General features: G+C 38.8%; 3 protein-coding genes across 8 annotated transcripts in view; 1 reads left to right on the forward strand and 2 right to left on the reverse strand.

The window, feature by feature from the left end:
* The window catches only part of phka1b (phosphorylase kinase, alpha 1b (muscle)), a 20,415-nt gene extending 18,465 nt beyond the window's left edge, over positions 1-1,950 (forward strand). For both annotated transcript variants that reach the window (XM_036587820.1, XM_036587821.1), the window contains one exon: positions 1,429-1,950. In XM_036587820.1, the coding sequence (XP_036443713.1) occupies positions 1,429-1,602 (174 nt within the window). In that variant the 3' untranslated portion in view covers positions 1,603-1,950. The remainder of the gene's footprint in view (positions 1-1,428) is intronic.
* On the reverse strand, positions 1,949-17,397 carry LOC118819864 (phosphatidylinositol-binding clathrin assembly protein-like). Of its 4 annotated transcripts, none has more exons than XM_036587822.1 (19): positions 15,598-17,397; positions 13,657-13,799; positions 13,289-13,364; positions 13,097-13,199; positions 12,868-12,961; positions 11,309-11,420; positions 10,786-10,892; positions 9,657-9,698; positions 7,363-7,448; positions 6,668-6,722; positions 6,349-6,491; positions 5,894-5,994; positions 5,469-5,585; positions 5,352-5,382; positions 4,198-4,330; positions 3,973-3,996; positions 3,764-3,820; positions 3,188-3,304; positions 1,949-2,629 (listed from the first exon to the last, which is right to left on the reverse strand). In XM_036587822.1, exons 1-19 carry the CDS (start codon positions 15,725-15,727, stop codon positions 2,615-2,617), a joined length of 1,686 nt encoding a protein of 561 aa, XP_036443715.1. In that variant the 5' UTR covers positions 15,728-17,397; the 3' UTR covers positions 1,949-2,614. The 4 variants fall into 4 exon arrangements, with proteins under 4 accessions (XP_036443715.1, XP_036443716.1, XP_036443718.1 ...); XM_036587823.1 differs by having other exon boundaries at positions 5,894-5,991; positions 15,598-15,727; XM_036587825.1 differs by lacking the exon at positions 9,657-9,698 and having other exon boundaries at positions 15,598-15,727.
* Positions 17,398-18,638: 1,241 nt separating this feature from the next.
* On the reverse strand, positions 18,639-24,068 carry rab38c (RAB38c, member of RAS oncogene family). 2 transcript variants are annotated; one of them, XM_036587827.1, is made up of 4 exons: positions 24,032-24,068; positions 23,463-23,867; positions 22,599-22,879; positions 18,639-19,208 (listed from the first exon to the last, which is right to left on the reverse strand). In XM_036587827.1, the coding sequence occupies exons 2-4, from the start codon at positions 23,653-23,655 to the stop codon at positions 19,041-19,043; spliced, it is 642 nt and encodes a 213-aa protein (XP_036443720.1). In that variant the 5' UTR covers positions 23,656-23,867; positions 24,032-24,068; the 3' UTR covers positions 18,639-19,040. The 2 variants fall into 2 exon arrangements, with proteins under 2 accessions (XP_036443720.1, XP_036443719.1); XM_036587826.1 differs by having other exon boundaries at positions 23,463-24,065.
* Positions 24,069-25,665: the final 1,597 nt, after the last annotated feature.

A 25,665-nucleotide genomic window follows, 5' to 3' on the forward strand; every position in this document is an offset into this window, starting at 1 on the left:
ATACTTTTCACAGGTCAATGAAAAGAACAACACAACTCCAAAGAGCAGGAAATGTCATTTATTGCTCGCGATATTGCAGTAATCACGCTATGCTCAGGTCTAAAACCACCCTGAAAGGTACTAAAAAAGGTTATTCTCTGTGATGAAGGCCTGAAGGTGACTGTTTATCAGAGATTCTAAGACTTTACAAAGGTAGAGGAGCTTAGAGGCGGGTCTGTAATTGCTCAAATCATTATAATCTTCTCCTTTCTGAAGGGGAGTGATATGAACTTCATTCCATGATTTAGGGATGATACCTGAGATAAAATAAGACATATAGCAATAGATATATTGCTAATGGGTTCAGCTACTACATGTGCAGCATTTTGGATAGCTAGGTTAATTGCCCATCTTAATCCCTTTTAACCTTAGGGTTATGCAAGGTGTTTACAACTGAAAGCAATCCATGCAAGCTTGAAACTAACTCAGAACTACTATGAGTCAGAAGCAGGATAATCACATGTCAGCTTGTGTGCCAGGAACTAAACTACTATGGAGCAGCTGTACATGAGCCTTGGCACTGCCGTGACCAGTGCCAAGTATTAGTGAGAGGGGTATAAAGAGAGGGGTATCTACTAATCAGACAATGTCTCTTCCTAAAATGTCTAAACTCAGTTCAACTAGCAACAAGTTTTAATACCCAGGCCATGGCCAAGGATAAAATTTCTTTTGTAAAACTCGTAAAACAAGGATCAACTGTGTTTAAATGTCTAACTTATTAGAAGCATGCTTATTAGATATGAATGTAATATTAATATTAATATTAAATAAATTAGAGCCCAACCTAGATGAGGCATAAGGAAAGCCTTCTCTGTTTACTCTGATAAAAGCCATCAATAAAAACTTCAGAATGTGTAAAATTATTTAAAAAAAATCCCAGAACCCACCGTCATTAGTTTACTAATAAAGCATTTGAGCCATCATGTATGCATGAAGGATATACACCATTCATGATGACACTACACCATGAACCTTGAACAGATGAAAATTCAAGTGAAATAACCCCTTCAATGACCTAAGGTGAAAACACATTGAGTACATTTTGACCCAAGTACCTTCTTTATTTTCCTGCACTATTCAAAATAAAGGATCCTAAATGGTGCTTAACCTGAACGTAATACGGTTCAATGAAAAACAGTTAACTGGTATTAAGCCTTTACATCGTGTGAAGATTTTTCAAACAGTTGTGTACATAATTTACAAAAATGTTGATGTAAATATACATTGAAAGTTTCTTTCGGCAACCAAAGATTATTCTTCTATACCTTTGAAAAACCCTTTTAGGCACCTTTATTTTTAAGAGTGTCAGGCTAGTATGTTTGACATTTTGCACCAGAGATTAGAAAATATTAACTTTTTGTCACTTTTTCCATGATTTCTCTGTTGCAGAAGGACCTGGGAGCAGATGACAGTCTCCTGGAGAAAGATCAGTCCAACGGCATCTGCAGGTTACTTTATGACTGTGCACCCAGTGGCCTCTTTGGGAGCATGACCTACCTGTCTAAAGCTGTAGCCACTTATGTTGAAGATTTCCTGCCAAGCGGGGCCTGTGCTCTTCAGTAAAGTACAAAGTTTAAGAAGAATTATTCTGTTTATGCTTGCAAAAGCGAGTGGCTGAGACTGCAGAAACAAAATATCACATAATAAAGTTGCTGAATAATGGAACTGCCAGATAAATTCATGAATCTACAGTCTAAAGATGAGGCAATGTAGTTCTTAAATACAGATGCTTGAAAATTTTTAACTGCTGTGTTTTTTTCTCAATAGCTTTAAAAGCATTTCAGTTTTAAAGAAGGGTGCTCCTTAGGAAACATAACCATCAGTCTCTATATAGGTACAGTATTTATGTGTTTGATTACATTTAAAACTGAGTTAAAACTGGCTAAATATCTAATAAAACTCATACACGCACTGCTGTATTTGTTTTAATCCATACAGCCATACCTTTACCATACCTGAATGAAACATTACAAGTTACTGTATGCAGAAACAGCTTTAACTTGTAAGGTGAAGTCCAAAATGTTTGGGGACAAGACAAATGTACAAAAAGTGACCTGTACACATTTCTCCAAGACTCAAGAATTCGGGAAGCCAGCAACTGTGGCATGATTAACATTGACAGTGGTTGGTTCAAAACACTATTCAGGCAATGTGCATACAAAACCGTGGCTTGGTTTAGACATTATAAACATTGATTCAAGTGCGCACGATTACAACAATCACTTTTCCGAACGGGGGGCAAAAGGGCAGGGGGCTTGACATCATGACATTTTTTCATTCCACCGCAATTCACTATACACTGTCATTCCATTTGCATCAGCCAGTGACATCATCCAAGAGGGCCATCTAGAAACACTAGATTTGACACTTAAAAATTAAAGATAACATGTAAAATGACAGGACTATGTTATGTCAGTCGGGCAGGGTATGCTACAAACACACAGCTTAAGGGGAAAATGGCACATGAACATATCAGTCTCTGAACCATTTCTCATGTCTGCTTTGTCATATTTGGTTTTGGGTTGGTTGATGTTTTTCCTCTGGCGCTACTGTCAGTCCAGCGTTTTCCTCAGCGCTACATGAAGTGCATCTAGAAAAGAGGAAAAAACATGTTTACCTAAAGGGCTAATTCAATTAAATGTCTTTGTGATGGTAAACTTCTACTGATTGTATGTATAGCATGTGCTATTCCTGGCTATATTAGAGAAAACAAATATATTTTCCTCTAATGTGAAGGCAAGTAATATGCTACAAGTTAATACACTGGACAAGTGATGCATTGATTTTACTTGATTTAAATGTGTACCTTATTTCCACCTGAATAAAATGTACATATACACATAATACACATCAACACAATTATTGCCAAAGATACACCTGTGTCGATTTAACCCCTTAAATGGCCAGGGCCCACTGACAGGCCCAAAGCTTTATTACACACTTCCATAACCCAAGAATAGCTGGACCAGTTTGCAATGAAGTCCATGTAGTTACTGAATAACAATCCTTATTATGTAATGAGCCTGGGATTTTAATATATTTAACTCATGAGGCAATTAATTACACATTTAAATCAAGTCAACTCAGTGCACTGCATTCTCAGTCCACTGTGGGAAGCTGGTTTCTTTTTAGCATGTGAGTGCAGTACCTGAGTTCCAGGGACAGGAGTGAATGGGTTGGTGGTGCGAAGCACAGGCTGGTTGTACATCACAGGCTGGGGTGCCATCAAGGGGACTGAACCCATCTGGCCCATGGGAGGAGGAATCTAGGGGAAATCAAACACAGTTTTTGTAACACTGTGAAAATTAGAACCTATTGCACTGCAAATATTAAATACTGAAAATAACTGCACCTGAAGAGTTTGCAGTATATTAATTTGCAACAATTTTGGAAGATTTTGAAAAGAATAATAGCTGACATATAACACAAACACATTTTTATCTAATTAATCTAATCTAGATTAAGGTGGTATATTAATCATAGCACTGACATTTCTTGCATGTGTAAGGCTTACAAATTAAAGATTTTTTAAAAGAGTTCTAGCCAAAACCATGGGACATCAAACTAAATAGTTTACTGTTATCAAAAATATTACTGAAAATATTAAGTACTTCTTTTAATTGCCATTTCTGCAGTACTAATGTTCGTAACAACACATTACAGTATCAAAAATATTTAAGATAATGTAAGCAAAGACATACTGATGGGTGATTTTAAAACCTACCATCCCATATACAGGCACTTGGGGGGTTGTCATTGGAAATGCTACCGGAGCTGGTGCCTGAAACGTAAAAAAAAAAGAATTTATAAATATTCTATTTATAAATCAGTCCAAAGTCACTGACAAACTGCTGTAATATGCCCTTTGAATCAACTAATAAATGGAGACCGTACCACATAATACATCAAAAAATGGTTTCAAAAGAGCCTTACATAGCCAGTATAAATCATTCCATTCTGCAGCAAGAACAGAAAAGAGGAAAGGAAAAAGAAGAGGATTAGCAAGCATTGCACAGTTTTCACTTACACTGAGACGCATACAGATTATAAGCCTTTGCTTTCACCTATGCAATTGTGTCACAATAACCACATTCCAGGCAAGAATGTCTAAACTAACATGCAAAGGCACAGTCAGCTTTAAGGAGCGAATGCTCTTACCATTTGTGGCACAGGGATGGGAGCCGGGGCCAGGTGTGTGTGCCCCCACGGTGCAGTGCCACTCATGGCTTTAGACTGCCAGTGAGACCCTCCTGTGGTTTTCTTCTCCAGGTGAGTCCACTGCATCTCTGGCCTGATAAAGAGAAAGCTTGGAATAAATGGACTACTCCACCTAACAAGTTCAAACTGCAGTCTCACAGTAAAACAAACAATTAATTATTCCGACCTTATATATTTACAAGGATTGTTATGAACAATTTACATTCAAGGCATTAACTGAGATAGCAATCATTTAAAAATATACAAAAGCATCATTTATACTTCTACTAAGAGGCAGCCCAAAGTCTGAAAATCAGTATGTAACCTAAAGAACTATCAACACCGAAACATATGTTCTCTACAATTAAGTACACTTTTTTGGTTTAATGAAAAATATCATGATTTTCTGTGGGTACAATTGTTCAAAGCCACGTTTGCCAGTGATGCACTGGCTAGTGTCTTTGAGTTATGCTCAAAAATAGCTGAAATGAAAAGTTTCTGTAGTGTTGCGATTCTTTTGTTAGTGACAAAATAAAATGTTCAATAGTTTTTTAAATAAAATAAACACAATTAAAATATAGGAATAATCAGTCAAAGCAAAAGGATTTTAATCTAAAGTCAAAGTCGGTTAAAAGTCTGAAATGCATTTTCAACTCTGATTTGAATTTGGTAGAATTACCCAACTACATTCATTTAAACCTGTGCTGATGGTAAAACTAAATAGCTTAGTGTTTGTTTCTTCATATTCACAAGTCTGATTTACTATATCATCGCTGTCCTAAAAACCCATGTTCTCATATTACTTCTGTGGATTTTATGTGAATGCTGCTCCAATGTAAGTAAAAACATAGTTTTTTGAGAAATAATCCATGAATATGTGTTCTTTTGGATCTACAGATTCAGTTAGGACAGGATAACAAACCTATTTTCTTTTTAAATGCTACATTTTTAATGTGCCCTCTTGATCATAACAGCCAAGGGTACAATACAGTTAATAGATTACTATACAATCTATTGCTCGGTATATCTCAGCTTGTTGTAATGCATTTTGCGGTATTCTATGACAGAACACAAGAGATGTTTGAACATAAAGTAGCAGTACTTAAAATCCTTACTTCTTGGTCGGGGGTCCTCCAAAGTGCAAATCTATGAGAAAGGAAAAAAATTAACAGACACAAAGCATGTAAAATATAACACTGAATAAATAAAGGCAGAGTGAATAAAAGACTTACTGCCCACTAGGTTGGCCAGAGAGGAGTCCAGGTCATTAGTCAGTAACTTTCCACCATTGTGGAGTTGTGTGCCTTGACCATGGACCTGTGAAGAAAGAGTGGGCTTCAGCAGGGGCCCTAGAGGACAAACAACCTACAGCCGAACAGAGAAACAGAGAATAGGAGAGAGGAGACAAAGAGACACAAAGAGAGAGTGGTTACTTATGCTCTTCTCTCCACTTACAAGCTATTAGACTCACTCAGGCACTTTTGACTCACCCAGAGACAGCCCAATCAAGCAGAGCAAGATGCAAACGCAAAAAAAAGAAAAACAGAGTCAAATTATAGTTATCACTTACATTTGACAGAACAAGCTTTAAATAATTGGCTTTTTAAAAGTGAAAATTAATCTGTGACTGTGGGAGTTTCAGGGTCTTAGATCTCACCTCCCCAGCCACTGTTACTGGCAGGAAGGGTGGTGGTTTGAACAGGGGTGTTGAGGTTGTGTTGAAGGTCAAAATGATCACTGGTGAAATTGTGCACACTGTTGGAGATAAAGGATGTGGACAAATAATAATATTCAATTATTTGCATTTTGTGTCATTGCTAAACTAGAACATTTCTTCCCATAAAATTAGTATCAAATACTAACAAAATGCTAACATTCAATAATCAGGCCTAAATACGAGGTCCTAAAGCCATATACTGAACCGGCTATATACAGGGTATTATATGGCTAGTATACTGGGTTTCTTTTCTGTAATTTGTAGTTATATTGTTATTTTGTTAATTTCACAATTAACTTATGCTAATAACGCAAATAGAGATTTTGAAACTACAATGAAAACTGATATATAAATAAAGAATTTTATTTGAATTGCACCAGAAATAATAACTGTACCCATTCGTGATGGGTAGATCGGGTGGAGTGGAGAGGAGCTCAGTGGCACCGCTGCTGGTGCAGGTACTATTGGCACTGCCCACAGACTGTCCGCTGGGAGACACTGTTGGGGTCTGCATTCCAATATCTTTGAGCTGTACTCCCTGAGTGCAAGGATAAATAAAAATCAGCAAAAACAGTTCTTTTCAATTTCATTTTCCGTCTAAAAATGTAATTCACCTGCAAATATTTTACAGTCTAGTTCCAGAGAAGTAATTAAAGACATTTAAAAGAAGTTTGAAAAGCTAGACAGACAGACAAAAAGTATGGGTGTCTCCACCTTTGTAGGCTGTAATCTGTCACCCTCCACCTCCTGAGCCTGCTGTTTCTCATCCCTGCAGATAGAAAAGATAAAAAACAATGAGTGTCTGGAAGCACAGATGCAGACACTAATCTGAACAACTGGGAACGAGTCAAAGTTTCACATTTAGATCTGCTCCATAAACATCTGCACCTACAGAAGGACTTTAAGTTATGAGACTATTATTGTTGTTTTAATAGGAACATTTTTGTTCCTATTACAGTGTTCCTATTAAACGTTTTCACTATCGACACTGGAGGAACGAAAGTTGAGACTGCATAGCGAGGACCTATTTTGAAAAGTTACAAAAATACCAAGATACTTCAAGAAATTTTTACGATACATGATGTCACAATATGATTTTTTTTTCATATGATAAATTGTAAAAAATAAAATTGTAAAAAATACTATCAAAAACATTTCACATACTGCACTTTACTAAATCCAGTTAAACTTGACTAATTATGCTCTCTTTGTAATGAAAGATGCATTTGTATGTTGTTCTAGAAGTACTGATGATATTCACCACATACACAGAAAAGCATATTGTGATTAAAACTAATGATAATGATGTGCTGTTTTATAGTGAGTCATTTAAAAGCAGATGTTTTGTTTTAAAAGGAGCTTATATAATCACCTGCCAGTCCAATGAGGACAGTTTTAGTGTAAAGTACCTGTTGACAGTGGAGAGCTCTTTGATTTTCTTGCCTTCCAGAGAGGCCAGGTGTTGCTCAAGAGCTTGTAAGAGACTGCTTGGGGCCTGGTGATGATGTAGTTTGAAGACAAAAGAGGAAATTTTAGGTACACCAGGATATACGTGGACACAGAGTACAACACAAAAACACACAAACACACATTCGCCCATTCACACACATGTACACAAAAAGAATCAAACACATGAACACATATGCCTACTGTTACACTCAACACAGCACACATACAATGTGTGCAGAGGCACACCAAGAAAAACTCTCTCTCTCTCTCACTCTCTCTTTTTCCCTCATACACACATACACAGCAACATGTATAGAGTCACAAAAGGAAGGTCTGCATTACTGACAGAACCTAACAGTGTTTATGAGCCTCTGAAATCAAAGGGAGACAAAGCAAAAAGGATTCAGATAGGAGACGCTTATACATGCAAAAAATGTGTTATTTCCCATGCAAGCTTTTTGACACTTCATACACGGCTTGTGGAGCAAACTGAGGTCGAGGACCTCTCAAAGGGAGGGTTCAGAATATGAGACACAAGTACTGGACTGACCTACAAGAGGAACCTTTTCTGACCATGCAGAGGATTTCATAATGCACAGATAAAAAAGCAGAAACCTGTTAACCTTTGGATTCCACCTGGATTTCAGTTTTTATGAAATAAGATGAAATAAGCCAGTTTGTTTATTTATTTAATTTTTTTGGAGCTTTGTCTTTTGGAATTGTTCACTGAACATACGTATTTCAATCTTCAAGAAATGAAAACAAGCAAAAAAACATTTGGAAGCCAAAGGAGGTTCTCTCAAGAAAGGCAAATGCTGGATGAGAGCATGGCTTGTGCATTTAGCAAACTGCACTGCATTTTCCCCCACAGACCACAACCAATAAACTGTTTAGGCTGGCAAGAAACATTTACTCTTTGCAGGGATGGGTTCCGTTCTTACACAACATTTGCCTTTCAACCACTGGATGTGTCCACATTGCATGCCAATTTGAGGGAGGATATTCATGAATAACAAAAGAACAGATTTCTCAGACACATAGCTCTAAAGAAGAGACAATTCAAGGAGAAGCTCACTGAGAAATCTGGAAACATATGCGACAAAACCACAGACCGTTCAAAAAAGAGAGTAAAAAAATAGCGAAGAAGTTAAGGAAAGGGTAACATGGCTGTAGGAGTGTACAAAAGGCCATGATATTATGTCTCACAACCGCAAAACATTAATTCAACCTTAGACAGTTATTGTCAGTTCTGTCAGAAGAAGCTTTGTACTACTGATGAAGAACCATTTCTGATGAGGATATAACACAGGCCTTCTGAATACTGCTTCAGCTTAAGTAAACAAGGTACTCCTTCCAATTCCAAATGTTTTTGACATGGTTAGGTACCACTGTGTAGTATGCGAGCCCAACACCTTCAGGAGTCCCTGTCCAATGTAAATGAAAATGTCAAAAATGCCGAATGATGGCAAACTGAAGGGGGAGATGTATTGCCCAGCACCCCTCTGGCGTCGAGCATAAGTTAAAGGCCTATATTTGGCATGGCTGCTGACTATAAAGTTCAGATGGTGCCAGGCAGAGTTTTGTCCCCTGCTCCAGTTTTAAGGCATTCTTCCAGTTGTGCACATTCACTGCTCTTCCTGTAGCTAGTCAAGCACAATACCCTACCAGTGCAGAGATATATAGCAATGGTGAGTGCCTACAACTTAAGAAGCTAAGTGCTACACCACCAATGTGGTACTAGTCACAAGAAGCACGGTAAAGTTCAGCACAGTCGGCACAAACACCATTTAGCTATATATCAGTCAGCATTGGATTTAGAAGCAATCAGATTTCTCATGGGTATACCAGTAAGAAATGGTGGCTTGAAGAGCAAGCACTAAATCTTAATGAGACAGTACCGCAAACCTCAAATAGCCTTAAATGGCTTTCATTCCTAATAAAAACGCTGAGCTAATACACATGGTAATATTCAAGGCATAAGCTTTAAATGAGAGCTTCTCTGAGGTCCAAATAGAGCAGCTTTAGTACCCATTTACCTCGGATGAAAACAGAAAATGCAAAACAGCACATCAGATTCCCAGGGAGAGCGCGGGTATGGAGTAAGTTTCTGGAGGCCCCTATCCTAAAAGTCTGACAGATGAAGGGTAAATCATAGAGGAATGGGGGCTGGGGATGGACGTCTATGGGGTGAGGTGGTGATGAGAGTTTAGGGTGAAGCCACATGGGAGAAATTGAGATGAAATGTGCCACTAACCTGTGAGAGATCTGGGATGTCAACCTGATCAATTCCAACTTGCTGTGACACAAAAAAGGAAAGGAGGGAGGAGAACGAAAAACAAAATGTGAAACCAAAAAGGTAAAAGAAATAATAAAAAACAGAACAGAGGTATGTGGAGGAAGGAGAAAGAAGAATAAAGAAAAAGAGCCATTACTCCATGCAGTGTGTCTATGTGTGAGAGCGTTAAAGAAAAGATGGACAAGTGGATGTACATAGAGACAGACATCAAGGTCATGGAGGCTGGTTTCATGGATGATTAAACACTGAAATGTCACTTTAGGTCATGTGAACGGAGATGGAATATTCATATGACTAGGTGAGAAACATCCAAAAGAAACACACAACTAATGTTGACTTTGAAAAAAGGACAAGAAAAAAATGGCATACACACATTGTTATACAAATAAAGAAATGCGCTCTTAAAGTCAACTTTAGTTTGTTTTTGGATAGCACTGCACCCTATTCCTGAAGAGACAGATTACTCAGCCAAAAAAAGACCAAAAAAGGAAAACAAACTCTAGAAATCAAGAAGGATGTGCTTAGCATTTTTCCAAAATATACCTCCATAGATAGCAAAACATATGCTATATATAAAGAAAAAGAAAGGCTAAATTCCAGCCTGGCACAGTTGTCAAATATAGTGTTGTTTTTTTTTTATTTTGTGTACTGTCTCTCAATGTCTAAAAGTGCTAATAGTTTCAAGATGAGACCCACTATAAGTGCATCTTTATCCATTCACCTTTAAAATCCTTACTTTCATGTCATAAACCAATATTCAGTCCAGAGATTTGCCAGGATTGACAACTGTGCCCCGCATTTGGACTGCAAAAAAAAAGTCAGTGCACTGTTCGCAAATTTATATCAAAAGACTGAAACGGTTGGTCTTCATCTGAATAAGTAAGCACTGTTCTTATTGTTGCTGAGAGGGACAGATAGATTGAGAGACATCTTGCTAAAGCATGCAGTGCAGGCACCAGAACAGGCAGCATGAGGGGAACCTCTGATTAAAATTGAACCGAAAGGCAAGAGGGGCAGTCATCAAAAAAGGGCCTGCATGGAAGAGCCCAACCAACCCATGCATTAAGTGAATTCAGAAACATTTTACCTCTGCCACTTTGAGAAACTCTGACAGCTTGGTCATCCTGGTAAGAAACCTCTTGTATATTTCCAGGGCCTCTTTACACTGGTGCTTCTTCATATCAAAATATTTCTCTTTGAAGTGAAAAAGAGAGTTTAGTATAACAGCTCTTCACTGAATATTTCACACAACATTTCAAAAAAACCATGAGCAAAGACTGTGATAAACAGCAACCAAATCTTTGGCATACACCTAACAACCTAACAGCAACCTAGATTGAACTAGCATTTCAGAACAAAACCTGGCATCTCCAAAGTGCTAACTTCACAGGTGAAGGATAAGGCATATATCTTTTAATGGAAGTCAAAGAAACAACACTTTTTTTGCAAGTAATTCTGTATCATTTCTATTGGTCTGTTCTCCACGAAAGTAACACAATATAAAGATCAGCTGCTGTTTTTAAATCATTGAAAAAAATAAAAATAAAAATGACAGTGTCAGCAACGGTATTCTAGAAACAACGCAAACCACAAACAATGTACTGTATTACCTAGAAGGTTAATGACACCCTCATTGTAAGCAGCAAAGATGCGGATAGAGTCCTTGAAGAGCAGCATGAAGGCACCATTGATCACACCATTGGTCAGTTCATTAGAGCTGGCCTAGAGGGAAATTCACAGTAATATACACAATTACTCTTTAAAAGTGGTTCTTGCAGGGTTCTCAAATTTGAAGAGGTTGTTCTTTACAGCTATTAGCAGTCTTACAACCAATACCAATAATATATTAACATGTTTAAAATTCAATTTCAATATTTTTAAGGTCTTGTGAAGGGAGAAATGACAGTTTCCACTGCACAACAACATACACAAACTCAAATCTATTTAAGTCTATTTTATTGAAGAGTTAGGTAAAATCATGGATAGCATGGATATACACTTTGAGATATATACTTGACAAATACCAGTCACTAGCCCTCTTCTTTATTTCTCTATTTAGATCCACTAGCTGCTCTCTCTTTTCTCTGAGATATGTTTAAGCGTGTTTGACCTTATTACTAGTTTTTTAACAATTTTTTCTCCATTCATTAATGATGCGTTTCTGTTGTTTTTGTTTAGCAGACCATTCAGAATTGGATTAATATACCATTATATATATCGTTATTATATATCATTATATAATGGTTCTTTTTAAACTTTAGGAACAAAGCCTGGTCTTTAGGCATCTTGTTAGATTTTAATATGTTAGGCATCTTGTTAGATTTTAATGAGGCATTGCAGGGAGAGGTTTTGAAAATTATGTTACTGTAATACGGAACTTGAGGGATATGTTTAAACTCACCTGAATGATTTGCTAATTTAGTGATTCAAACAGCAGGTGCAAATACAATGTGAGCTGGAAATGCGCAACAGTTGCAGTAGCTCATGGAATAATGCCCGTGATAATCAGAGTTTTAATACATTATGGCACCGGCACATGGACATGACTATCATTAATAGAACTAGTATCCTTTATGCCCTACTCAAACTCAAGCTCCACTGCATTTTCACTCACAGATGTGCAATTGTTTTTATTGCACATCATGCAATAGATTTTATCTACTCCTAATTTCTATTGCCACCTAATTTGCTGTGGTTTAACAGTAAACCACACTATTGGAATACATAATTGGGTTATTATCTCTTCACTTCATCAAGTTGAGGCTTTTTTACAGTTCCAAATATTTGCTTATGTCTGGCTTGCACAAGCACCTCAATCTCCTCTGCTGTGAAGCTCTGCGCTGCCTCTCTAAGTGAGCCTTTCATTGTGCTTTAAGCAGCTGTTTAATAGCTATGAGACAAGCAATATGATTGGCCGAGAACTTACTAACTAAACATTACATCTTACTATTAACATTCAACTTTACCTATTCCTTTTACACAAACGTGGTCCTGTGTGTATTTGTATTACAGTTTCAAGTGGCTTTAGGATATGCCCTCATGTCCTTCTGAAATGTAGCAACGACTGAGTAGGTCACAATGATTGCTTAATGAAGACAGCAGGTCTTAGGCTAAAACATCCATTTTGGCAAGAAGTTATTTGTTTTCCCTTTTCTGACATGATATTTACCTCAAAGTCCAGGAGGGCATCCAGCTGGTTCTGAATAATTGGGAGAGTTTTCATCAGCTTCTCTGTGCTCATGGTGCGCATCACTCCATCAATCCTACAGAAAAGTGAAAGCTTAGAGGAGGTTGCAAAAAACTGAAAAGGTAAGTTTATATGCTCATGTCCATGGAAGCTTTCTCACTATATGCATAACCTTCATGTTCTGTCTCCCTGTCAAAATCAACTAACTCACCCTCTCTTCATCTTAGTGAAATCGACCGCTACCAGTCTGTAGGACATTGCCCGTTCATTAAGGTATCTGCTATATCGTCTGATGTAGGTGGACATATCATAACCTAGAGAACAAGATTTAAAGGTAACCACATTGTCTAAAAAGAATTCTGGAGACATATCTGCAGTGTGGATTTATTTAAGTCTTACTCACCTTGTAATGCACCTTTATCTATGAAATTGTTCAAGTTAAAGAGTGTGCTTCTGGATGCAAGGTACTGGATGAACCTCTGTTTAAAAGAACACAAATAAAACATCTTTTGTGGTGCATTCCAAATTTGTGTAAGGACGTCCATAAAGAATGAAAAATTAAATCAGTCCGATTTCATCACACTAAATATTCGATTTCAGTCGGAACAAAACAGAGGCTTCATCATTTATGCACAGGAGTAGTGCAGTTTCCCAGAAACTATGTTCTTATTGAAGCACATATACATGTTTTAAAAAAAATGACCTTGAAAACATTACAGTACAGTTACAAAAGAAAAACAAAACTACGAGTTAAGTTAGTTGACAGCTTACCTCATTGCCGTACATCATGAGATGGTGAGTGGTGATAAGGGTCTTGAACACCACAACCCAGCTCTGATTGGCCGTCCTTTCAATCAGCGTGTCAGCCAAATGAGGTATACTCACGCTCAGCTCATTGGTGCAGTGCATCAGATCTGGGCGTTGCACAGAAACAGGGATACAAATGACAAAGGTATAATTGTGGAGGTGCAGATATATATTTCACCGCATTTATTTGAATGGCACTTCAAATTTGTAAGATTGGCAGGCTCCTTTCCTTGAACCCCTCAGGCATACCTCTGTTCTGAACTTGTTAACTGACAGCTTAATTGATTGCCAGGTCCCTTAATCAACTATGTTCAGATGTTATTTGTGAACAGAAGGAAAACTCTTTTTGACTGGTGCCTGGCCACTTCCTCAACTGGCATGTAATGGTAGAAATACATTACTGTTTAGGATTTAATTCACTCTGGAACTATATCTGAAGTATGTTACAAGTTCTGTTCCTTCACAGTATTGGAGAATGATAATATTCTAGGATTATTTATTTATGGTAAAGCCAGGTACAGTAGAGTTCTTGAGACCATAGTAACTGAAGAGAGGGAAAAGGGGCACAACGTTCCAGCATCCTGGAGCAAGCTGAAATGAAATGCCCTTACTTCAAGGGCATAATGTATTTTCCCCAGGTGTGAGGGGAGGGAGTCCAGAACCTGCAGATTTACTACCCAAGTATAAAGTACAAGTGTGATTTTTAGGCAACAGCACCAGGATGGAAGGAACCCTAACTGAAACCTCTGGTTGTTTTTAATGGTACCTACTGAGCCACATGCTGGCTAATTTTAGTTAAGGTTGGACTAAAACAAGAAAGTCAGACTCTTCCAACACTGCTCTCTTTGAGCACTCCTTAATAAGAACTTGACGGAGACTGGAAGGTGATTAGTCACTGAATCCTCTGCGTGACAGTGTAGTAAACAGCCAGCATGCAGTTTTGAGAAACTGTTCTGGTCATTTCCACATCAAAACTGTTATTAGACCCACTACTGAAACTGTAATTAGGCCCACAGTGAAGCATGCAGTATATAACCACCACAAACCAAAGCACCTCTGCATTGACAGTCCTGTGCCTATTAATGACTCAGAGGGCACTGAAAAGCAATGGCCGATATAAACGACACCCAAACAAGAGCAACGAGGCAGTGTTCAACAACCATTTGTTCACTGCTTTTGTACATGCGCTTAAAACTGAGTGTTTACACAGAAAACCTCACATCAGCATACAGTACAGCACAACAGTCCACAATGATTAATACCCTTTTATATAAGCAAACAAAGGAACAGCTATGTCAGTGAGACGCATATGTATAAATTTGTGTGGTTTTCATGCTGCTTTGTAATAGTGCATGCTTTAACATCACCCCATATGCCCTTGATGCTGCATGTCATTTCCTATAGATCAGGTAGCTCTGAGGTTATCAACTCCTGCGTAGGCTGCTCACTACCTGAGACACTATATGTGGGATATATGTTTCAGAATTAGACACCCTAATTCGAGCATGTATGCGTGAAAAAAATGAAACACAATGTATGTCAGGACACTGCTCATGCCTATAGCTCAGCCCATTACAGTGAGGCCCCACACTCAGCTGTGGCGGCGTATTGGCGGTCAGGGTGGCATTAAGACGCTCTTATCATGTTTGAAATGAATTGAAAGTGCTGTTAATACTCCACGGGCTTCGATCTGGGCTACTACCCTGACCTTCAGCATAATGAATGATTATCGCTGTCCGGTGATGAACGTGAATGGGCTGTAAGCACAGACAGAAAAACACACACGAACAAACACGAATCGCAGTGGGATCGAGGGCCAAAACCCACTCGCCCTGAGCCCCTGTAACAAAGCGCTAATGCTCCACCATTGGCTTGGCATTTCGGAGGGCCGTCTACTTAACCTACAGTCGAGGTGCTTCTTCTTGGGGGCGCTGACTTCGTGCGTCGTGGCCTTGCACACGGCTTTGCTGATGGCCGATCCGGTCATGCTGTGCTGAGCCGCGGCGATCCGGTCCGTAATGGACTGTCCCGACATAGCTAATAATGCCACACGATAAAAAAAATCGTCTCTGAGCAAAAGGAAAAAAGCACTCGGTGCAGGGATGGAGGGAGTGGGGGGGAACCGCTCACGTCGCTTGTCTGTGTGCGGAGAACGGCAGCCTATCCTGACAGAAACCCGAACTGAGAGGAGGCACTGACATTCAGAATCAACCGGACTACCGGCGACGAGACGATCAAGGGCGAACGACTGCGCTGATGTGTCTAACGTTACAGCCCGCTGTCAAGAATACAGCAGCGTCCAGAGCGCGTTAGCCTACTGAAGCGGACCGACCCTCCGTAACGTTACGAGCTATAGCACATCACTACGGGCACTGCTGCTACCCTCCCGTGTCGCCGGTTAACCATGTAACTGCTGCTCGAATAAGGCTAGCTGGATGATTTCGACTTCCAAAAAAACATAAAAGACGAAACCAGCCCTGAATGAACGTGCTGGGTTGAATACTGTCAAGCCCGCGAAGCAGTAGCAGCAGAAAAATAACGGCCGAATTCACATCCCCACTAGCAGAACAGAAGTCTGACGAGGCTAGCAGCTACTACTCGGCATCCTTTTCACATTCCTTCAGCTCTCCCTCATGGAGCGAATTAGCAAAGATGCTTAAAACGCGATAAAGGGCTGTGCGTTTATCCGAATGGCGGCTCCACAGTGACACTGGTCCTAACCGTGCCAATTCAACATCTCGTCGCTGACATTTTTTTTTTTGTACACAGAGGAATTTCTCCCAGTTTCTGCCTCACAGTTACGGAGCCGGACGCTGCGCGCAAAATGGCAGTTATGGAAATCAGGTGACTCGAGGCGGCCGCGGATTGGTTCTTGTACGACTAAAAGGGGCGGGGCCTTTCGGTGGCATCAAACGGTCCAGATCTCATATTCTTCTTCTTTATAAGAAACTGAAGATGGCCGTGTCTAAATACTTTATTGATAAATCTGTCAAACAAAACCATTTTCTCTGAGGGCTCCCCCATACGAATTTAACGGAGAATGGAGGGATACAATGGTAGGAGATCAGTCACCGAGTTACATATATGACAGTGTAGTCCTCCTCAATAAATAAGAGTACATAAATACTGTCTCAAAGGTGAAAGAAGAGGAAACAACAACAACAACAGCAAACCTAACTGAACATGTTGTATTACATTCATACATAGTAGTCCCAGTAGAACCCCTTACACTGGAATGTCCATTTCTAAAAAGCTACAGGGATTGCAGAAAAGCCCCTCTGTGAAAATGTAAATGTACTGTGTGATTGTTTATAGCCATGGCATGGAATAAAAGGAGCCATGTCGTGATGTAGATCCAGACAAATCAGGTAGACAGAGACAAGGGCTATGACTTTTGAAGACTGTCACACACATTGAAACTGTACTCCACTGTTCTGAATGTCTCTTCCACCTGCCCCATGGATCACCCACCAACCCAGATAGGGAAGAGCGGGGCACAACCTGATAACAGCTCAGATGTAAAACAGGTTTTCTATGTGACTAAACATGTTCAAGTACAACATGCCTTTGGTCATCTTCACATATTTCCATAGCAATGTCATCTAATCTTTATTTTTTTTTTCAAGATTCAACCTGAGGGCTGTTCGTACCTTAACTTTCCTGTAAATATTTTAATCATGAGTGTTTTTCAATCACTGTGTAAGTTGCAGAATTGACATCTATATTATTTTGGTCATTCTCTTGGTGGGTGTAAACTGAAGCATGTAAAGAACTTAGAGTGAGACCTAAACAGGCTACAGTACAGCCTCCCTGACAGTACGTTTCTTAGTTTCTAACTTTTACAATTGTTACAACTAAGCCTCCTAAGAGGATAGAAGAGGTCCATATTCCTCATGATAAATTCAAAACAGACAATGTTTTGTAAGTTTTCATGCACAGATTGATCAGAAATGTACTATAAATATTCTGTATAATTATGTTCTTTATCATATATAGAATTATATAATTACATTTTATTGTGCTTTATTGTCTTCCTACACTGTGGTCTAAAATACTTTTCCACATTTGGCACAGCCTCTTTCATTAGTAATATTTATTTTGATACATATTTTTATTTATAAGCTTATCTGGTTCAAACAACATGGAATTATATTAAATTGTGTTTTCATTCATTTTAAAGTGACTGTTACAACTAGTTTTTCCATCTGTTAAAATTAACCCCACCTGTGCACTCCCTCTTTTGCTTTTGGCTGAATTGTTCATAAACGTTAGGTACTAGAAACAAAGTTTACATTTAGAATTATAGCAGAGATGTTTAGGTTGTTTGTATAAAATGTATTAAAGGGCCCATATCCTACATTTGTCTTGTATTTTTATCTTTTTCCTTGAGGTTGTAATGTTGTGGCTTTGTGCATCAAAAACAGTCATCATTAATTTTTACATGATATTGTCTGACCTCCCCTCATCACTTAGAATTGAACAAGACATTTTTATTTCTGTGCTTTTTAAGACTGAAATATGTATATAGGTTCTATTCTGATTGTCTGTCCTGTCTTGCACCTTATTCAAAAAACAGTCTGGGCTGAAACACTCCTTATAACTTCAGCTTGACTGGGTGGAGCTAAACTGCTGTAGGCTGAATAGGCCAATATATCTGAATGGGTTGCTATCACAGAAACTGTGAATTTAAAATGTGCTGTTCTGCAGCTTAGTTTTCTTACGTAGACTGTGTGGACTGTTTTGAAACTTTAACAAAAAGTGAGGAATTATGTTTTTCCAAGATATAGGCCCTTTAATAATGCTCAAATTCCTTAAAAATTATAGCAAAAACTAAAAATGTGTTAAGTTGTGTCACATTCTCCTTTACTCATGTGATATATCTGTAACAAATCTGATAGCACAGAATAATAATCATTTGCTGTTCCTGTGGAGCAAATAATCTCACATCTTGGTTTCACATTTACTCAAGAAGCAGTTGGTCCAACAACATACTTAGTGTTGTGCTACTTATAAAATACATGAGAAACATGACAGTGCACAGATATTTCATGATTTTTGTTCATAATGTTCTTTTGAGCCTGGAAAATATTGGTATTGTCTGTGCACACGCTCCGCTGCTGTGCACCAACTCCACTGCAAGTGTGTAGTATCTGCTACGAACATCAACAAGGCCTCTTCTTATTCCTCCTCTTAATATTTTGTTTTTTGTTCTTCACTGCATGTTGTTGTTGGGAAAAGGCATCAACATTCAAAAAATGATGCCCATCATGTCTTCCTCCAGCTCTCTCTCTTTCTCCCTCTCTCTCTCTCTCTCTCTCTTTGACTTCTGTTCCTCCTCAGCACAGGTCTCAGTATTTGGAGCATGTGGAGCATCTGGCCCGGCCACGATCTTTGGTGTTATTGTTATAGCCGGGCAGGGTCACTGTGTCTGGATCGGAGTCGCTGACAGTGCTCTCCTCATGGGCCAGAATGTGCTGTACCAAGCATCTGGCTGCTGCTTCAATATTTGTGTTCTCCTATGACAGAGGTGAAGAAACAATAAGAACAGGTGAAAAACTGAGATTTTACACAGCAACCTTCACATTAGCGTATGGTTTGTATAGTGAAATGTAAGGGAATAATGTATTAGCTATGTCTTTGAGATGTACATGTATTTGTGTGATTATAATGCTGCTCTATAACAGTAACCCACTTAATACTTAGGGCCTTGCCGATCACATGAAATATGAATGACAATTCTTACACTGCATGCATACCAATGTCCTTCAGCCATGGCCCGCAAAGTCCTTCTTATAACATGTGATGTGCATGTGGAATGACATTGAATTTTCTCATATATTGAGTTTTCTCCACCGTATCCATACATTTTCAAACCTCATGTTATCTTCAGGCTACGTGATAATAACTCCACTAATTCATGAAAACCATGTGACTACAATGACTATATACAGAAACTCTGCCTTAGCAAACCTTTGGTTTGAAGTTAGAATAATACTTTTACTTTGTGAATTGGCTGTAGCTGCAGCTGAAGCAGCCATCTTACGCAAGCCCACTTTAAATCTAAAATGAATGTGATCAGCTTTATAACATGGTGCAAACAGTGCACTGGAAAAGAGCTGCAATGAATTTGCTTGATTCAGATGTGTGCATTATTTCCACATGAACAAAATCTACATCAACACAGTTTGGTCTTTCAATTAACTTACTTTCAGCTACAATTGTGCTGATGTAATACATTTCATTCATGTGCAGTGGTGGAAAATACTTGAGTACTTTTCTTAAGCATTATTTTGGAAGACTTGTACTGTAGTTTAGTATTATTGAAACTGAATAATTACTTACACTCAATTTCATTTCAAACAGAATAAACATACTTTGTACTCCTTACGTTTTCATTTAGACCTCAAATCTCAGTATTTGGAGCATGTTGGCCATGATCTTTGGTGTTTCTTCAAAGCATTCATAACAAACCTTCATTTAGATCATCACTAACTGCTGATAATTAGACTAATTCATGTTTGTGCAAGGACCAGTACCAACTAATAGTCAGTTATTGAAAGCTATTGAAGAATTTCACTGATTTCTCAAAATTTCTATACAATCAAACCATTCAAGTTCTAAACAAAGTCATTCAGTCTGGTTTGATGTAAATTTCTAGAGGGTCAGTACTGTATACGCAGTGATGCTGATAGGAACCAGCCATCCAGAACATTTAATACCTCTAACAGCTCCCTCATAGAAAGTTGCTACATAAAGTGATTATGAATATGCTGCATGATGCCAGAGACATTGTTTTATGATTACAACTGTTCATCAGTTCCTGGATGAGAGGTACATGCAGTGTGTTGTAAGGCAAAATATTCCCCAAAGAATATTTACCATGATTTCACCATCATCAGCAATACATCTGAAAACTCAAAAGGCATATGTATGATCACTGGTCATTTTAGATCGCCTTATTTGCGCTCTAGAAATTGTGACCCCTGGTCCACATCATCATCACTGTAAAGAAATCTGAGCCGGTAAGTTTCTCTATCATAAACGATTTCAAACCACTTTAAATGACCTTGTTTACATCTCAACAATTGAATTATGCATAAATTTAAAAAAGGTGGAATTCCCCTTTAGGAGGCAGGGTTACATAGTTTATGATCAGCTTGTGTCCACTTAAAACTTACTTTAAAAGAAAGCATGTCCTGACTCTTGGTTTTATCTGTTAACACCTTAAAATCCTAGGATTATTACTTACTAAGGCTTATTATTCAGTAATTACAGGGGCTTGAATGCAGACTGGCTGAGCTGTTCTTAATTATAAAAGTTTGTAATAAAACTTTGGGCAAAGATTTCAACACAGTACCCATGTTTTGACTTAATTACAATTTCTTTGTATGTTTTCCACAGTGTTTATGTGAATCGATGTACACATTCCAATCAAGTAAATTCCATGCATCACTTTTCTCTGTGTGCCCAACTGAGAGTATCATTTTACTTTTTAAATTTACCCTCTACTTCAGGTAATTATACAGGCTGATTCAAAAAGATTCATCCGATTTCAAAATGATTTATTTCACCTGTAAATCATTACAGAACAATGTAAATTGTAAATGGTTTAGTTGAGCATAAAGTTTATTATGTAATTTTACAAGTGCTCAATATTAACCTCCTATAGCTGTATGGACAACATCTGCGGTCCCATACACGATTGAGCATGTTGGGTGTCACTCTACTCACCGCTCTTTCAATGCAATTTCGAGATCATCCAGTGTTGTGGAACTAACGCCAAATGCTCTGAGCTGTTGGAGGTTCACTGCCGACGAAAATCACGTTGCACAGTTATGACGGATTCACTCTTATTTAAGTGGAGAAAGTAAACTGCTTTCTGCTCAGTGGTCGCCATCTCCTCGCAGACTGATGGGAGCCGTCTTCCGGTGACAGTCAGAAACTCTATGACCCCCTCCTTCAATTGGTATGTGATTGGTTCCTTGGCGCCTCACGGTTGTAAAAATATGGCGCTTTGAAATCGGACGAATCTTTTTGAATCACCCTGTATTTAAAACCTGGTTTACAAATCGTAGTCAAATCCCCACCCATACTTTTAAAAGCAGTAAAGTGTTAATAGTTATGCTTTGTGACCTTTCACGCCATGTTCATACAGTCCCCATCTCACACACTGCTGTGTCTTTCATTAGAGTGGTGCTGTGAGTTGAAACACGTGAGCCACCCTGAGCCCCTCACACACACACACACACACACACACACACACACACACACACATCAAACACTGACCTCCCAATCATCCCCATCTCTGTGTGTATAGGCAGATACAGTCATTTACAGCATTCCTTTGAAGCTGAATTGTTTATCCAATTGTGGATGAGACATTTTACAAGGAGATGCAATAGAATTCCTTCAGTCAATTCAGCATGGGTCAACACACAGCGAAAACATCAGTGGACAGCGCAAGTTAGACCAGTTCTCTCTCGCTATGAATTTAACCTCTTAAACTCTTGGTTTATTATTCAATTATGCGTCTTAAAATGTATTATTAAATAATTACTATTAATGATTCAGTAACTGCTATTGTTTGTTCATAAACTACTATGGATTAACTAGTAACTATTGTAAATTACGCAGTAACTACTGTGAATTATAAGAAACCTACTATGGATTATTCAGTAACTACTGTGAATTTTTCAGTAAGTACAATCTGTTATTTATCAAGCAATATGACTTATTCAGTAAATACTACTAATTCTGCCTCTTTTGCACTAAAGATGGCATCAACACGGTCAGACATAAAAGGCTTAAAACAACCTGATCTGTGGTAAACATAGCACAAAATGTCAAGCCAAAAAGGAATTTATCAGCTTTAGCTCTCTGAAACACACTGATTGGTGTTTACTAACCTTGGCTGAGGTTTCAAACCATCCCACGAATCCGTTTTCTTTGCAAAATGTGTCCAGTTTGGGAATCTGAGGACAGACACCCTCCCGTAACTGGTCAGATTTATTGGCCAGCAGAACCGCTGGGACTGGTTTGCCATTGCTGAGAGTAACCTTTGAGTCCAGGTCATCTTTCCACTTCAGCACTGCATCAAATGTAGAGGCTCTGGTCACATCGAACACTATAAGTGCCCCCACAGCCTCTCGGTAGTACACCCGTGTCATATTGCCATAACGCTCCTGCCCTGCACACATGAGGAATGGAGCAGGATGATCACAACTCAGAGTTTACTACATTTATTGGAATTGATTACAAATGTGATTATGATATGTCTTCTATTTATAGTGCAGTGTGTGTTAAGAGGGAGAGAGAGTAATAACAGTGAGAAAGAGAGTGGTAGAGAGAGAGAGAGAGAGAGAGAGAGAGAGAGAGAGAGAGAGAGAGAGAGAGAGAGACTGGCACTATCCCAACTCTCATGTGACTCTAACACGAGAATGAGAGCAGCAATGGTTATACACGTAGAGACAAGTATTCTTCAACACTGCCCAGAATTAAACACCAAACTCCAGAACTAATGAGTCAGGCAATGAGACACGGTGTGTAGAAGTTTTCATCCGTCAACTACCTTCAAGGTTTTTAGGGATTAGCAGTCACACGAACGTATACACTGATGAATGTAATTATATTTAATGCTTGCTATTTTGTTTCACCATCTCAAAACAACGTTAAATGGAGTTACCAGATCACCAAGTGAAATGCCAGCCATGGGAACAACTTTACATGTGTCCTATTTCAGGAGAAATTAAGGTGGGAAAGGATTAACATACCAGCAATGTCCCATAACTGCAGGCGGATGACCGTCTGGCTGTCCCAGTTCAAGACTTTGAGCGCAAAGTCGACGCCTATAGTAGCGCGGTAATGCTGAGAGAAGATCTGATGAACGTAGCGCTTGATGATGGACGTTTTTCCGACTCCGAGGTCTCCAATCACAAGAACTTTGAACAAATGTTCTTGCTGCATGACTACAGGCTACGCCAGAAGGACCGTTACATAGAGTTTGTACGTGATGTAGCAAACAGCACTTCACCGTTCAGATCCCAGTTTGTGCGACTGTATGTCTCACAAAACTGGACATTCTGCCAGACAAAATACTCTTCACTTGCACACGATTCAGGCAGTTCTCCGAGTCACACGACACAGTACCTGCACATGCCTCACCGTTCAAATGGGATCTGCGATCAGTTACACAATGAATAGGAATTCACTGAATGAAAAAAAACACGACAAAACGTGTTAACAGTTAATATTGTAAGGTGTCGCTCTGCCAAAAGTAAACGAATGTGTTCTACTAATTAACGAGCACTAAAAAAGAGTTAGAAAACACACGAACACTTACTTCCCAGTCCTGCGTGCACAAACTACTGGAGTAATTTTTCCCACCCGTATTCAGACAGTGCCCACCTTCTGCGCTGCGATTGGCTAATAGTACTCTGCAATCTGCGCTGCGATTGGCTAGTAAGTTGTCCCCGCACATCAGCCGCCAATCCCAGTGCAGGAGGCGGGGCTTAAAGGACACGGGTGGGGGGGGAAATAACGCCTCACTGTCAACCACGAAGGGCGGAGCATTTCACTCTCATTGTCCCGTGCTAGTCCTGCTAAGCGTGTGAAAATGCATTATCAGTGTGGAAAAACCTTTATGTACAGACACAAGATTTCGGCAGTGCATATGATTCAAACAGCAGATTTCCAGAAGAAGTCCACTCATGAAACCGTGCCATAAGAACATTTTTACAGGACGCTGCAGGATTCCTACGAGTAACAAGGACACACCATGTCATTGATGCAAAGCACCAGCACGTAGAACCCAAAAGTCCTAGAAAGCATGCCGTTTTTGCGCGTGGACCACGCTCAACAGCCATTTCAGCTAACACAAGGCTGTTTTCACCCTATTTACTAGTGTGCCAGTAGCTCTCCCTCGCGGACAATCTTGTTAAACGTGAGTGAGTGAGTTACAAGCCAGGTCAACCAGGTGCTTCACATCTAAAAAAATCAAACAATTATGATACTACAGGATACTACATGAGAAATAGGAGAAAATACTCTACCTTACCTCCCTGGCCTCATTCAAATTTGCATTTCCATTAAATGGGCCACATTTAAATAGCTGCACTTCTGTGAAATAAAAGAGCTTGATGTAATATGTTACCATGTATGTTTTGAATTAACTGTTTGCTTTTGTGATGTCTTGAAAACCAGCACTTAACTTAGTAGCAAATATATACGTGTACCGATCAGGTATAACATTATGACCACCTCCTTGTTTCTATGCTCATTGTCCATTTTATCAGCTCCACTTACTATATAGGTGCACTTTGTAGTTTTACAATAACAAACTGCAGTCCATCTGTTTCTCTGCATACTTTGTTAGCCCCCTTTTACCCTGTTGTTCAGTGGTCAGGACCCCCATGGACCCTCACAGAGCAGGTACTATTTGGGTGGTGGATCATTCTCAGCACTGCAGTAATGCTGACTTTTAACTAGCTTAAACTAAAGACTAAAATTCTTTTATTTTAAATGACTTTGTACAAATGATTGAACATTCTATTCTGTATCTAGACAGCATTTTTTTATCATTTGAAATTAAACTCTAAACAGTCTAAATCTCTCATCTTCATATCATCATAAGAATCTTTAAAAATATTAGGAAAAATACAAATACAAAAAAAGTAGTATTAGTATTAAAAAAATTGTATTAGTAGTAAAAAGTATTATTTTCACAAGGTGAAATGTAGGGGTTAGGGTTACAGGTACAGTCACCTGCCAATAGAAAGTACCACAGCTTATTACTGTATCAAAGAAGTGTTTCAGTGTGGACTGCTTTTCAAATGAGTCACAATACAGGGCAACATATATCAGTCTTAAAGGTAAAGGAATAAAAACACCCTATAGAACTGTAAAGAATAAAGAGAGATTAGAAAATGGTCATGTTAAATACAATTATGGCTGATTTGGTACATAAAACCAAACAAA

This window comes from Colossoma macropomum, unplaced genomic scaffold (assembly GCF_904425465.1).
Source record: "Colossoma macropomum unplaced genomic scaffold, Colossoma_macropomum, whole genome shotgun sequence".
Lineage (NCBI taxonomy): Eukaryota > Metazoa > Chordata > Actinopteri > Characiformes > Serrasalmidae > Colossoma > Colossoma macropomum.

Coding starts and splice junctions, on each gene's coding strand:
- LOC118819864 (XM_036587822.1), bottom strand. CDS start 15,727: ATGTCGGGACAGTCCATTACGGACCGGATCGCCGCGGCTCAGCACAGC. Junction 13,200..13,288: donor AGATAAAGGTGCATTACAAG/GTGAGTAAGACT, acceptor CTTGTTCTCTAG/GTTATGATATGTCCACCTAC. Junction 3,997..4,197: donor CCATCCCTGTGCCACAAATG/GTAAGAGCATTC, acceptor TTCTTGCTGCAG/AATGGAATGATTTATACTGG.
- rab38c (XM_036587827.1), bottom strand. CDS start 23,655: ATGCAGCAAGAACATTTGTTCAAAGTTCTTGTGATTGGAGACCTCGGA. Junction 22,880..23,462: donor GCAGTTATGGGACATTGCTG/GTATGTTAATCC, acceptor TCATGTGTGCAG/GGCAGGAGCGTTATGGCAAT. Junction 19,209..22,598: donor GGTTTGAAACCTCAGCCAAG/GTTAGTAAACAC, acceptor CCTCTGTCATAG/GAGAACACAAATATTGAAGC.